This window comes from Onychostoma macrolepis, chromosome 25 (assembly GCF_012432095.1).
Source record: "Onychostoma macrolepis isolate SWU-2019 chromosome 25, ASM1243209v1, whole genome shotgun sequence".
Classification (NCBI taxonomy): domain Eukaryota; kingdom Metazoa; phylum Chordata; class Actinopteri; order Cypriniformes; family Cyprinidae; genus Onychostoma; species Onychostoma macrolepis.
Genome location: NC_081179.1, coordinates 22,089,479 through 22,105,096, shown reverse-complemented (window position 1 = coordinate 22,105,096; position 15,618 = coordinate 22,089,479). Strand labels below are relative to the sequence as shown.

At 37.5% G+C, this 15,618-nt stretch overlaps 1 protein-coding gene across 1 annotated transcript in view; it reads right to left on the bottom strand.

The window, feature by feature from the left end:
* Positions 1-402: 402 nt before the first annotated feature.
* The window catches only part of ano3 (anoctamin 3), an 85,842-nt gene continuing 70,626 nt past the window's right edge, over positions 403-15,618 (bottom strand). The window contains 13 exon segments of the mRNA XM_058767104.1: positions 403-5,333; positions 6,808-6,913; positions 7,016-7,102; positions 7,376-7,505; positions 7,508-7,522; positions 7,769-7,921; positions 8,236-8,381; positions 10,022-10,119; positions 11,451-11,508; positions 11,724-11,835; positions 11,952-11,988; positions 13,038-13,202; positions 14,949-15,089. Of these exon segments, the coding sequence (XP_058623087.1) occupies positions 5,151-5,333; positions 6,808-6,913; positions 7,016-7,102; positions 7,376-7,505; positions 7,508-7,522; positions 7,769-7,921; positions 8,236-8,381; positions 10,022-10,119; positions 11,451-11,508; positions 11,724-11,835; positions 11,952-11,988; positions 13,038-13,202; positions 14,949-15,089 (1,431 nt within the window). The 3' untranslated portion in view covers positions 403-5,150.

The window sequence follows — 15,618 nt, the reverse complement described above, 5'->3', positions numbered from 1 at the left end:
TCGGCGCTTAGCGTCTACGTAACGGCTCTCAGCCCGCCCTCTATTAGCTGGTTGGCCCAGCTGCTGCGGAGCCGGAGATAAACTGCTATATCAGACTGAGTACAGAAGCGAAATGAAATTGAGCGGAAGTACGAAGTCTGATGTAGTCAGGCTAGTGTTTAATTGGGGTTGGAGCTGAACTCTGCAGGACACCAGCCCTCCAGGACTGAGTTTGGGGATCCCTGTTCTAGAACTGTCATACAGGATCCATGAATTACGCTTACAAGAATGCTGTGGGATCTTCAGGACTCTATTCTCAGGTTTGGTTTCAGTATATTGCATAAATCCAAAAGGGAGTAATTCAGACATATGCCAAACAAATTTTGTTTGTACCAACTAACATGTTGGAAATATGATATAAACACTTTAATGAATCTGAACATGTAGGTCAGAACAGCTTTACAAACTATTTGTACAAAAATTCATAATGAGGCCCATTGGCTCCACACACACCCACTAGTATCATTGTTATTTGCATATCATGCATATGCATTATGTAAACTGCAAAAACACAGAACTCTGAAATGGAATTTTAAAATCAAACCTAAGCAGTGACAGCAAAATAGCATTCAAAAACTCCAACTTTAACCATCCAACTTTAATAATACTAGCAATTACATCGTTTTGACTAATAACTGGTGTTGCAGGAATCGAGTCATTATTCGAATAAAATGCAGCGAGTCTGTGTAAGATATGTTAAGCACTGACTATAATGGTATAATACATGCTGTTGCTCATTATAAACATCTTTATTGTTTCATTATGACAGGCATTTTCATTGAAGACATTTTATCCACAACCAAGTGTATTTGATAAAACCTGAATAACATTTGTTGTCCAGTAGCCTGTAAATTAATGTCAATGAGATCACCACAAGGCCATTAATAACTGATCATTCATGACAAAGAACCACTACAACATGTACTGATCTCAGGTCAGTCTTCTCCGGTTTAAGCAGATATAGGCCATGCACACTTCACAGTAAAAAGTGCACAAATACACAAAGGTTTGTCAAGAGCCCTAGATGGGCTGGGCTCCTCAATGAGGTCATGCATAGATTACAATACACCAAGAGAATGGTGTGTCATAGTAGAGACTACTTCCCGTTTCAGATAAGCCTCACATTTCCATTCTTCTGGTCCTGTTTAACATCCATAATACATAAATCATCAAAGCACACTTTAGTTTCTAATACAGTGATTCTCGACTGGTTTTTATTCAGGACCCAAATGGTGACCCAACACAGTACCAAACCTGGTGCATTTTATTATTTGCAGTTATCACGTTTTTCCATGCTGTCAATAAACTTACCAGAACAGACCGGAGACCAATTTTGAGTGGCAACTGGCCAGTTGAGAACCACTGTTCTAATAAACTACACAGTAATATTTTTAACATTTTTATTTCGAACGTGAATCCTAAATAGAGGTAACGGGGGGGAAAAAATACACTCCTAAAGTGCTTTCATTAAATTACACTTAAATTCAACTTTTATTCAATGTAGCATCTATGAAGCGAGAAAACAATCTAAGCTTCTTTTCTGAGTTTTTTGAGTTTATATCTGTACCCATATGGGGTCTTACCCATGCAAATGGAAAGTGCAAAAATATATACTTAAAAAAGCAATACTTGATTCAAGCTAAGAAAATATGATACAAATATCTCATCTGCAAACACTCAAAGGGCCTGAGGAGGACAGATGCATTGACTGTGTTCAAAATGGAATACTAATGTATTTCTTGAATACTTCTTGCATACCGCACAGTAATGTGCGTACTATTTTTTTAAGCATGTTAAAAGTGGTATCTAGCTATCTCTCTGAAATAAACACGCTTATATTGCACTTTTTCTCAGTCTGATCAGAGAATGAGTTGAGAAAATCATGGATGATATTACTTTCAGTGCATATGTCACACTGAAATGTAAGGTCAAGTTGAACACATTGCATTGTGGGACAGTATCTCAAGCACTGCTTGTATAGCACATGTGGTAAGCCTTAATATTCTATGCACACAAAATTCACATTCTTTGCACGCTATGCATAATACATACTGAAAAAAAAAATGTATTAGTAGTTGGGTAGTATGCTATTTCGAACATAGTCATTGCCTTTTGTGTAAGAATGAGATGCATGCTGGGAGTACTCACTTCATCAGCTTTACAAAACTCTCTCTCTCTCTCTCACAGACATGCAAACACACAGTTATGAACGCACATATTTAAACATGCACACATACACGCCCAAAAAAGAAATCTACAGAAAATACAACATTTTACATTTATAAAAAAGAAAAAAAAGCGAAATGTAAAATAACAGAATTTGTCTTTCATGTCCACTGTCCCAATGGTAATTCTATCATCACATCTGTTTAAGCTCGAACTGTATGGATAATGGTGGATAGATTAATATACTGTGATGTTTGATATTTTACAGTAGCTGACTATGTTTGGAGTGGAACACTAGCTTACTGCTTACTTCATACTGCAGTTTATGTATACTGCATACGATTTTTAGTATGTCAAACAGCATCCATTATCCAACAATAAATGCTTCAAACAGTAGTATGCTACGTTGTTGCTACATACTTTATTGATTCGGAAGTAAATGAAAATAAAAATGGTAAATCCACATTTTCATAATCAATTTTTGGTGTTCCAATCAAATAATGAATCAAGAAAGATTTTTAATATTTCTAGTACATTAATCACACTGGAAATAGAGTGCTACAGGGATGACGTTTTTTTTTTAGGCCAAAGCCTGGAAAGGACTATTTTAGCACTTCCAGTTCTATTATTCTGAACAAAAGTATTTAATCACTGCATCACTCGGTTGTACTGTAGGTTAAAGGTGGGGTATGCATTTTTTCAAAAACACTTTAGAAAACTGAGTCGGGCCCAGTACCAAAACACACTTGTAGCCAATCAGCAGTAAGGGGCGTGTCTACTCATGATGCAGAGGAGAGAGCGTTCAGTGCACATGACAGACATTAGCCGAGCAGACCGACGACAGAAAGATAGAGATGGCGGATAAAAAAAAAGAAGAGGAAAACGTCTGCGGAACAAAATAAGGCTTACACCATGTCTACACTGGACACGACAAAGTGACCGTTGAAAATCATTTGAAATTTGTGTCAATACGTCATAAATAGAACGCAGCAGCAGTTTTATGTCGGGGATTTGTCGTGTCGCGGTGCGGCATCCAGTGTAAACAGCATCACTGATTATAATGAGTTCTATAGTATTTTGTCGTGCCGCTCCCGACTGGTGTAGACACGGTGTTACGATAAGGCAAGAAGTAGGACCCGTGTAAATATCGGATCGGGCTTTGCTTTGTTTCACAGAACTAATCGTTTCCATGCGGGGTGGAGCTATCAAAAAAGGGGCGAGACCCTTTTGGGGTTGGGGCGTGTTTGTTTTGGTGAATTCAAATGTCAACATTGGCTTCCAGAAATCACTTACCCCACCTTTAAGTCAAAAGCATACTGCATTCCACACAGCTCACTCAGGTTGTATGCTTAATATTTTTGCAAATGTAGTAATTCATTCGGGTGTTTTACACATACAGAAAATTCACAGCATACACACTATATAATGCAGAGATGCTAGTATGTTGCGCCAAAGATAGCCACTGTCTTGCACATAGACCGATGGGAATGTAAGAACACAAAACTCATGACAGCTGAGCAACAAACGCAGCTACACTCACACATCAATTCAGCTCACACACGCTACAAAACCAGGCATATGAACAAAGGACATAGTCTTATAAAACAATGAAAAACAAAGAAACAACATGCAATTAAAAAAAAAAAACACACACAAAAAAAACAAAAAAAACATGCATGTTACTTATATCACCATTTTGCCAATATTGGCTATTTGTTTTATTTATTTTGCCTTGACAAAATGACTTATTGTACTGAAAGACAGATCTGCATATCTTTTCAAGGCGATGCAGTACATAAAAACTGTTCATTTGCATAAACAAACTGATTTTTATTTGGTAACCTTTACCAGAAACCACTTTTGTAACAAGAATCACAATGTGAGATGCTGGCAAGCGAAGAGAGAGGGCGTATCGGTAAATATGTTCGTAAGTAAACGTCATCACGTTGCCTGGTCACCAGGTAGAAACTGCTTCACAGCGGGATGATAGCTGCCACGCACAGAGACGCAGACAAGTAGGCAAGCAGAAAACAGGAACTCCAAAAGCCCTTCGTCTGCATAGTAAACAGTCCAACCGCACAAGTGCTCCATTCAGAACTACGACAGAACACAGATGAAAGAGCAGCGCCTCTGCAGGCCATGCTGGGAAGGATGTGTGTTCAGTGAATGATATTTCCCACCTACACACTGGAGTTTACGGTGTGTCAGAAAACACTGTAATCCATTGATCTTAATGTTGATGATGCTTCACATGGACAAAGCGGTGGTTTGCGGAAGTGAAACTCCATCATGTGCTGCAGCGTACTCTGGCACAGATGTTTGTTGACTATTAAGAAGGCAGGTGGATCCAGTTGTGCTTTCGGAAATCCAATTTATTTAATTTCTGCTTGATTTCATACTAATCCCATTCATTCCATATCCTTAAGACACATTTCTATCGACAAAACACCCAATCATGACTTTCTTTAGTGCAGTGGTTCTCAAACTTCTTAATCCCAATCCATAATTTTGCCAGACTGCTTTCATAGCTACTTTAAACTAATGAGCCAAAAGTTTTAGAACTACTCAGCAGGATGAAAATATAGGATAATCGGAGGTCTCCGGTAGGGATCATGTGACTGAGAAGAACCTCTTTGGTGCAGAGTACAGCTGCCAACTCCTGGCTCTAAAGAGCCACCCGGAGATCAGGTTTTGACCTCAAACACTGAATCAGCTCCCTGGTTTGTCACAGCAAAGAAAAGTGGGCAGCCCATGCATGGAGTCAATAAAGCTAGCTGTCCAAGGTAGCAGAACGGTTGTACATGAATGTCCGTGTTCACATATGTGCTGCAGGTGTGCATGTTGCAAGAACGCTTGTTCGCCACTCTCAAGTCTTTATGTGCTTTTGTGGGTAATGTATGTGTTTCTCCAGTGGGCATTTTTTGTGTATTTATGGACAGGCATGGCTAAGGCCACTCATGGTGATAACGTTTGCCATTCTTTTTCCGCTCTTTCTGCAGGTGCTCCAGTTCCGCCTCATATATCATCTCCTGCATCAGGTATTTCTCTCTGCGCATGCGATCACACAGGTCTTTGGGCATGTCTGGAATCATATGGGCTATGAAGGTCTTAATGCCAAACACCAGGTGCTATGGAGAATATAACAGACAATGGAAAAAAATCACAAACATGAAATAATCTTAGGTTGCATTGCAGTTCTGAGAAGTAGCTAAATTAGCTTTGTGAGAAGGAAGACCAGTGCCATCATGGTCCCATGACAATGAGCACTTCAGAATCTCAGTAGTAATAGGTGATTTAGGTATTTTTTGCATACTGTTTTAAGAATACTGCTTATTTGGACATTCTACTGAATGTACTTTTTTTTTTCAAATGAACCTATTCTGATGTTTTTTTTTGTTGTTGTTTTTTTTGTTGTTGTTGCTAGAATATGTCTATTTGCCAAAAGTCAAAAGTCTAGCTCCCGAGAATTGATACATTGTGCTAGTGTTATCAGTTCCTCTCTGCCCACTCCAAGCATGGCTTGAATAGACAATAGCTGGCATGGGAGTCAGGCATGTTAACAAGGATGGTAAAAACCACAGCTTCTTGCATCAGTGACTAATGCTAATGCTGAGGCCAGGAGAGTGAGGGTTACCTGCATACTGTAGTTATCACATACCAGTTGGACTCTGTTACACTCACCCTCCTAATCTCACTCCCATCCGGGTCATGGCACCACTGTATCACTCCAAGCGGAGTCTGAACAGCGATGGAAGTCAGGCACGTTAACAAGGACTCTAAAGGCTGCAGCCTCTATCGTCAGTCACTATTGTGCTTCCTGAGGCCAGGGAAGTGAGGTTTACCCACATAGTCTGTACTAGCTGGCTTCCATTACACTATAACAGGGGTCTCCAAACTCGATCCTGGAGGGCCGATGTCCTGCAGTGTTTAGCTCCAACTTGTCTCAACACACCTGCCTGGACGTTTCTAGCATGCCTAGTGAGACCATGATTAGCTCATTCAAATGTGTTTAATTAGGGTTGGAGCTTAACTCTGCAGGACACAGGCCCTCCAGGACTGAGTTTGGAGACCCCTGCATTAGAACCTTGTAAGCTTTATCAAAGAGCAGGTTTACCTTAACTACTTAAAATCATAAATAGCTTGTAGCTTTGCAAGCTAAAGTTTCAAAGTAGCTTCTCCAAGCCAACTATTTAAGGTGAGGCCAATGTAGGCACAATATGAACTTAGGTATGGGCTCAACATGGGTTTGTCCATAGGTTCCTTATCATCCTTATCTGAATAAACCCCACTTGAATTCCATGATGGCCCTATCTGAATTATCCTGAGTATCCTGAGTTTTCCATGGGCTCCTTGTCGGTCTTGTCTGAATTAGTCCCAGTATGGGCTCTAAATGGGGTTCTCCATGAGTTCCTTGCCAGTCTTGTTGGAATTAGCTCCAGTATGGACTTATTCAGATATGGTCCGACATGGAATCTATGGACAAACCCATTTCCTCAAGTCCATTTTTGTGCTTACACTGGCTTCCATGAAATGTTGGCTGAGATTGTTAATGGTGTAAAGCATTACTTAGATAATATTGTTAAATTGTTAAATAGCACTGACCTCAAATACTATGATGAAGGCTAATCTGGCAGCCAAAACATGCCAGAACTGCAGGGTGAAATCGTAGGGTTCAGGACTCCATGGAGGCGCTCTGTAATCCCGATACCTGTAGAGGGAAACAAGACAAATTAACCTTTAGAAAAAGACAAAACCCAACTGAAGAATAAGCGTATAGCAACATGAAACTGTAGCATGAGTGTTGCCGTACCTGCAGTATCGAGGATGATAACTCCCATTTTTCAATTCACCCATATCAAAAACAGACAGGCTGTTGTTCAAGTATCCCCTTAGACATCTGTGTAAAGACACACAAATGCATAATTTTATGTGTCTAAATACAGTCGGTTCAATTTGACTTGATGCAGATCATTTCTATAAAAATAGTTTTCTATTCAAAATAGTTTCCCAGAAATGCACTGATAATGTAAAAGGTGAAGATGAACCATCTTGGCAACCACCCATCACCAACAGAGGTGCTAACCAAATAAATCTGCTCAGCTTTACAATGCACATGCCACTGGTGTGTTTGGCCCTGTAATTGCTGCTTGCAGCTATTTTGAAATCTTACTTCTCATGCCTGTAACCCTTGTCCACACAGGGCCCATATTTGAAAGCATAGACGAAGCGAGGGATGTAATCCGAAGTGATGGCAATGACAAAGGCATTTGTTATGACAGCCACGACTCCAATTCCCTCAGGATACCATGCCATATACCTAATTAAAAAAATAAATGAACAAATCAAAATATATCGAAATTTACCAGAACAGATAAATCTATAAAGTAATCTGCTACATTAAAAAAGATTAAGAATTGATCTATCCTATTTATTGGGACTATTCATGTTAACAATCTATATTACAACAGACTAAATTAAGTAATTACAACAAACGACTCTTGTGTTTCTTGCATTCAGATTGGAATAAACTGACACCAGGCTAATTGAGGTGAAAAGGACCAACCGATGTCAGTAGCGCGAGCGGGCATCGGTCTCCTCCACTGCGTGACAAACTTGTAGGCGTCTAATCGGATCTCGATGATGTTGTTGAGCAGAGCAAGCAGAGGAGCCAGAGGAAATGCCGCCACAAAGATTGTTGTGAAACCAAACTGTAGAACTGTACAGAAAACATACAAAACTTGCAGCTCATCTAGATTACAAGCAAACACTGACACAAAGAAAGCATGCCGTCCTGATGAACATAGTGTAAAATGTCTTTGTGTTACTGTGGTGGTAAAGAATCTCAGTACTCAAGGGCAAAGCAGTTATCTTCGACCATCAGTTACACTAATTTTGATGTGTTATTATCAAGGCAGCTATTATCATGATGGTTTAACTAACTTAAACTACGTAACTAACTTCTGCTTCACCATAACAGAAAATTACACACTACACAAGATCTCACAGTAGGTGTTGTCGAGCAGGACTAACCCATCTCCAGATACTCGTCCACCAGGCCGTGTGCGTTCATGGGCTGCAGGTTCCAGTCTCTATCCCACTGCGGCAGCTCTTCTTTACTCTTATTCTGCTCTCCTGCTCGTTTCATCTTACGCCGGGACCACCAGTTCTGCAGCAGTCTGAGCAAGGAACAAAAGGGCGAAAAACGACTTCAAATTTGATAAGTGATGAAGAGTGATGGTTATGGCCAAATAGTCAATACTCAAGTACCTGACTCGAACATGTGCTTTAGTATGTTAGTCAGCACATGAGTGTACTTCTTTAAAGCGCAACAAAAGATGATTAAAACACAATTATTTAAAAAGTACTATAATATAAAACTTTTAATTTAATATTATTACAAAGTGCACTTTGAAAAAGTGTACTGTAATTTAAGAAACACAGTCATGAAAGTATATATTAGTGTACTATTTTAAACTGAAATTATACTACTTTTTTAACTTTGAATTTTTTAAATATTAAATATATATTTTTTTAAATATTACTTTTTAAAATTAATATTATATTATCTGCAGGTACAGTTTGCTCGGGATACCATCCATCCATCAGTGAATGCATGTTTGAATGAATGACCATTTATGAAACCAAAATAACTTTATATATATATATATATATATAAAGTCATTTAGAGTGACAGCTGCCCCTGATATTCCCTGATTTTATTACTTTTTAATGAATGTCTGACGGTTTTGACAAAAAGTGAGGACACCACTTTGAAACCTTATGAAACATGCATGTGTCACTGAAAAACAACCTTGCTTTGATATGAGATATCATTATGTGTTACTTTTGATAAAACAAGGTCTTTTTCATCATTAAAAAACATTTTTTGTCCATGTTATAGCATATGAATGATTGAACCCTTCTCTGTGGACACACTGTTTTAGATGCTGTGAGAAGACAATAAGTGTCATAGATTTCACATAATAATGATACAATTAAACTGAAGGGGATAATTGTGTTGAATACATTCAATTATTAATCCCCATAACATTTACAATTGAAAATATTTGTATTTTTTTAAACCTGATAGCAGTTACTGGACATGTCTCTAGAATGACTGTAATAACAAAGCTGCCGTTTTTCTGTGAACACTGAACAGAGCACAGTAATGTTAATCTAAACTAACATCCCTCATCATGGTTTGCGGAGAGTCTGTTAAGTACACTCTGTTGTTGAGGCTGTTTCTGATGAGGCATACATTTCTCTCTGTACTGCAGGGTTGGCAAAATCAGTCAGCCGTGAACGCAGTGGACTGGAACTAAGGACAAACTCTCTCTTTGAATGTTCAGTGCAGCAAACACCTCCTGTTCGGGCTAATAATTGAGTAACACAGACTTCTGTGCTCATACACTCAATAACAAAGTCGGATCTTATGAAATAAAGTATATAAAGAAAGGCATGACAAAGTGACATGAAGAAATGTGTATGACTACCGTGTATGTTTAGGGGTTAAGAAAGAACCAGCGATCTGACATGTTAGGGTTAGGGTTAGTTTTAGGGTATTGTGTATATTGATCTACACAATATACAATACTGTGTGATTCGAACATGACAGGAGTCAGACTAAACAGAACTCTATCGGTTAAATCGACAATACAACATTTGTTGTTAGCAAAGTGTTTTATAGTCTGATCTGCTTTTTCCCAGACACTGCAACAGATTAACAATCTTGTGTTTTAAGATTGAAGGAGGGCCCGATCATCATGTTTCATGGCCTCCGCAGGTCTGACGCCACAGTGTGTCTGCTGATACTCACGGGTAGCCCAGCTCCATGAAGTTATTCCAGATCTGTTTCAACACCATAATCACTCCCATCTGTAGGCACAAGTCAATCAGACAACCACTGGGATGACACTAAAAAAAAAAAATACATATACATTTTGGTTACCCTTGTGAAATAGTAGTACACTTTACACAGAGTACTTATTATGGAAATAATATACTTTAAAATAATAAACTTAAGTGTAAACCGAATGTAATGTTCTGCATTTAATTGCAATTAAATGAAAATGTGTCATAGCTTTTTATATGCATTTAATATAATCTTAGAGTGTTTTGACTCACTTAAGGACTGTATGTGGGTAGTACATTATTTTCAGTCCTACATACCATGTAGCTGTTATTGTAACTACAATAACTAGGTAATAACTAGGTAATAACCCTGAACCTATCCCTAAATCTAACCCTAACCCATGTAGTCACCTGACATTACAGTACCTTATATGTAAGTGCACGCACTGTAAATAACCTATTGTCTTTGAAATATGGTTAAAATATTCTGCTGAATGTACTGACAAGAATTCATTGTAAACTAAAATACATTAAAATGTCATTTCCATTGACACTCATATGTGTATTTAAATATATTTATAATAATTACATATGGTTACACTTTATTTTAAGGTGTCCTTGCTACAGTGTAATTATACATTAAAGTACTGAGTAATATTAATTAACTACATGTACTTACTGTATGGTTAGGGTTACTTGCATGCAATTATTCATAATTAATTGTTATTAATTTAGTAAGTACATGTGACAAGGTCACCTTAAAATAAAGTGTTACCTTACAAATTTGTAATGGTAAAGTTGCAGTTTAGTGCATTTAAAATATATTAACTTTTAATTGTAATACTGAATAACACACACAATTATAATCCAGTACTCTACATGTTAGTCAACACATCAAAATAAAAGTACTTCCTTAAAACACAACAAAAATGACCGAAACAGTGATTTAAAACGTACTTTAAAGTAAAACTTTTAATTTGACAATAGCCCCTTTTTTAAGTAAGTGTGTAATGTAAGTGGACTCTTTCTGTAATTACACTTAAGTGGTCTTTTATTTCATTAAAATATCTGCAAATGCAGTTCTTAAGATTTATGATTTCTAAGTTTTGAAATTCAATACAATTAAGCACATTTGCTTCTTCACAAGGGTGGTTTTGATTACATTACACGCTGTACACAGACTAGATCTAAAACAATACACTAGTGTTATGAGCAACCACAGTTGTTATGTTGAAGCAATTACGGGAGAGTCTGCACTGAATAATGACCGTTTTTATTGAAATCCCATGGCAGTTGCATAACTGAGGCAGATATTTGATAGGGGAATGTTGATCATGCCGAAGGGCAATAATAACCAAGTGTGAGAAAACTCATTACCGCCTCATCTCACCCACCTCCTCCATCCTCCACCGGTTAAACAGCTTATTATAGTCACCCGGCCTGCCAGCAAACCTGCAGAATACAAACACATGTGAAATTAGCTTTGAAATTCAATTAGCCATGCTATCGTGGGGGAGGCGGTTGTGTTAGCATGTGCGCTAGCGCCATGAAGTTCCTGTATGAGTTGATGAACAGATCTCAAGTGGTACAATCTGGACGAATGAAAGCAGCAAAAACAAGTAAACCAAGTACTGACCAATACATCGACTAGTTTAAGAGTTGCTTACCTTCCTAAAAAGAAAGCGATGTAGAAGGTCGAGCTGTTGAGATTGACGAACTGGAAGAGGAACATCTTGAGGGCAAAGCTGTTTTCCCATTCTGACTCTGTCCGTGGATGTTCTAGATCACAAGTGAGCGGTATTTTAGCCATGCACTGCATGTTACAGGCATGAGGAAAGTTCCCCACAGAGAGAAGACCCTCAATCAATAGTAACCTTGACCGAATCCATTCTTACCCAGGTTTGTAAGTAGGTAGGCCACTTTCTCATAGACCTGATGGATAAAAGAAAATCGACTCAATACCATTACAGAGAAGGATGGAAAAAATAATAATAATAAAATCCATATACTTGCAAACTATGCCATACATAATAAATGTAATACATGGTTTATATAACCAACAAGTTGTTAATATAACATACACTACCACTCAAAAGTTTGGGATGAGTTATTCATTCATTCATTTCTAAAAGACATTAATAGTTTTACTCAATAAGTATGCATTTATCAAGAGGGACAGTATAATGCACTCTTTTATTGAATCAATGACTTGCTGTTTTAAGGATGCAGAAACAATGCTGTAATAATGTTTACGTTTGCCAGCAATCGCTTTATGTTTTATGTCTGGGAGCGACAGCATGTAATAGTAGTCAATCATTTTAGTGATTTCATTTTGAGGCTCTGGTTTTTCAGAATAACCAGAGCAACATATGAGATGCTATGAAATAAGAAAAGTATAAAAAAAAAGTAAATGCCACATGACTTTTTTGATTGGCTGGTGCCATGAAAACAGCCATGCCGCTAAAAACACATTGGATCTTATGACGTATTGTCAAGTATGGTAACTCAAAATTGGTGCTCTGCATTTAACCCATCCAAGTGCACACACACAGCAGTGAGTAGTGAACAAATGCACACACACAGCAGTGGGCAGCTATTGCTCCAGCACCCGGGGAGCAATTAGGGGTTCGGTGCCTTGCTCAAGGGCACTTTAGTCATGGTATCAAAGGTGGAGAGAGTGCTGCCCCCACCGGGACGAGAATCGAACCAGCAACCTTCAGGTTACAAGCCCGACTCCCTAACCATTAGGCCACGACTACCCCCTACCACGACTATTCTCCATTCCAGGAGAGAGACAAAATATCAGTTGATAGTTTTATTTTGCATTAAAGTTTTTATTTATTTTGTAATAATGGTTTTATTGCTTTCATTTTTGGCATTTTGCACTTTGCAAAGACTTGGACAATTTTTGTTCCGAGGGCCTTTATTATTCTCTGCTGGTGTGAAGAAGAGGCCTTGGGGACTAGAGGAAAGACACTAACCACATTCAGAGACATGATGATCATGAAGTTGATGCAGACTCCAGTGCCTGAAGTGGCGAATTGCCAGTTCTTCTTCACAAACTCCCACTGGAAGGAAGCAAACTTCTCCATGGCAATGAGCCGGAACACCACCACGGCAAACACGGCTGTCAGGACCAGAGAGATCTGGAGGAATGATGACGAGACGTGAACGAGGTGTCAAACTGGAATATTATAAATAGATGGATATATATCAGAATCTTGAAGAAGTTATAGTTTTGATATGCATTGCCTTTTAATTCAAGCCCACCAGAGGGAGACAGTTATTTATGGTATAGTGCAGCTTTATGATCTGAAGCTGTTCATTTGTTTTCAATTTAAATATTCTTTAGGGTGACAAGTATCAGCAAATAGGGTTTGTAACTGATGATAGTGATTGATACTTATGGATTTTCATGACATTCAGTTGTGACGTCTGCACTCTTTTGCATGTGTGGATGAAACACCGGCATACAATATGTAACATATGCATTATACCATGTACAAATGCATCTTATGGGGATAATTTTGTCAGCTGTTCTAAAAAAATAAATCTGCATTTCTACCTTCATGGCCTGTACACAGATGTGGTGTACATGATTTGGCTTTTGTGTTATTGCAGTGTAATTACACAAAAGAGTACCGGGTAATATTAATTATTCCAGTTAAACTTTATTTTAAGGTGTCCTTGTTACAGTATAATTATACATTTAAGTACTGAGTATAATAATTAACTACATGTGCTTACTATATGGTTAGGGTTTGGCCTACAGTTACTTGCATGTAATTATGCATAAATTATTGTAATTATAATAATAATAATAACCTTACAATAAAGTGTTACCCCAAAACATTACATATTGAATGTAATGCTCTCAGCAGCCTGTTATGAAATAATGGTTACTTTATTTGGTAACCCTTTATTTTAAGGTGTCATTGTTACAGTGTGATTATGCAATTAAGTACTGAGTAACATTAATTTAATAACCTGTACTTACAATGTTTGTTTTATGGGTAGTTGCATGCAATTATGCATAATTTATTGTTATTACTATAATAAGTACATCATGTAACACGTGAAACAAAGACATTGCAAAATAAAGTGTTAACATATGTTTTAAATATTTTCCATTCCTTCGTCTGCAAAATTAAATGACTAAAATCTGTGTAACACTCAGTTTTGCAGTACGCTTGTTACACGATACATGTATTTACTATATTAATAACAGCAAATTATGAACAATTACAAGCATTTAACCAAAAACCAAACTTTACCCTAACAATACAGTAAGTTAAAATGTTAATTAATTACATGCCATATAATTATCTGCCATATGGACATCAACTTAGTCACCACTGATAAGCTATTACTAAATATAATGTACACTGTACAAAAAAAAAAAATTTAAAAAATTAAAAGTTGAGCCAACTTAAAAGTTTAAGGCAACCAGCTTCAGCAGATTTTTGAGTTTTCTGAACTTATTTTTTAGGAAATTTCTCAACTTTTTGTTGTATAAACTTAAAACAAGAAGCTGAGAAAACTCAAAAATCTGCTGAAGCTGGTTGCCTTAAACTTTTAAGTTTGCCCAACTTTTTTTTTTTTTTTTTACAGTGTAGAAACTTTAATTTTCTGTAAATCTGCTTTGCAACGATTTGCATCGTGAAAAGTGCTATCCAAATGAACTTGAATTGAATTGAATATGTATTTCTACAAGGACATGTCAAAATAAACCAGTGTTTGTGAAATTGTTAAGAAACAAAAATAAACATAATTGGAAGTGAAACCAGAATAGTTAAATTCCGTACAATTCTCGTCCCAGCTTTCATGACAGGTGCTGATAATTCTGATCTGCTTGTGGTAGCTTCAGGAAAAATTCGAACACAGAGTCCTACCATGAAGAAGATTCCCGAAACAGACACCATGAGTCGGCTGAGTTTGTCTGTGAAGGGCTGGAAGGGCTCTGGTTTCCCTGAGATGGGGTTTACTCTCTCCTTCCGGGAGTATTTGGCTTCAAACTGGGGCCGGAGTTCCTCCTTTTTTTTAAAAAACACATCATATTACTCTTGAAAGACTTGCTTGAAGATCTTTTCACAGATCTCATGAATGATTCTCATCAAACACAGATGTTCAACATCATCATCTGTTTTGGTTGGGCATGATGATGTCAATCCAGAGGCTGTTTACATGAGCTGAATGAGTTAACATGAGACACTTCAATGCCTCAACATGAGATATATTTGTTAGTTCATTCTGCAATATGATAGTTAAATATAGAAGGGATTGTATACAGCAGCAGTTCTCAAACTTTTCAGGCTAATTATCACATCTGATCAAATCACACCGTCCAAGTATCACCTAATCACCAGCTTACTGTTCAGTGTCCCGCACTGCCAGTGTAAGAAGTAAATAAACTAAATATTAGGACTAAATATTAGAAAAATATAATAGGGTTCGCTCAAAAATTAATATTCTGTCATTATTTACTCAACCAGTTGTTTTCCAAACCCATATATCTCTCTTTCTTTCTTTCATAGAGCACAAAAGAAGATATTTTCAAGACTG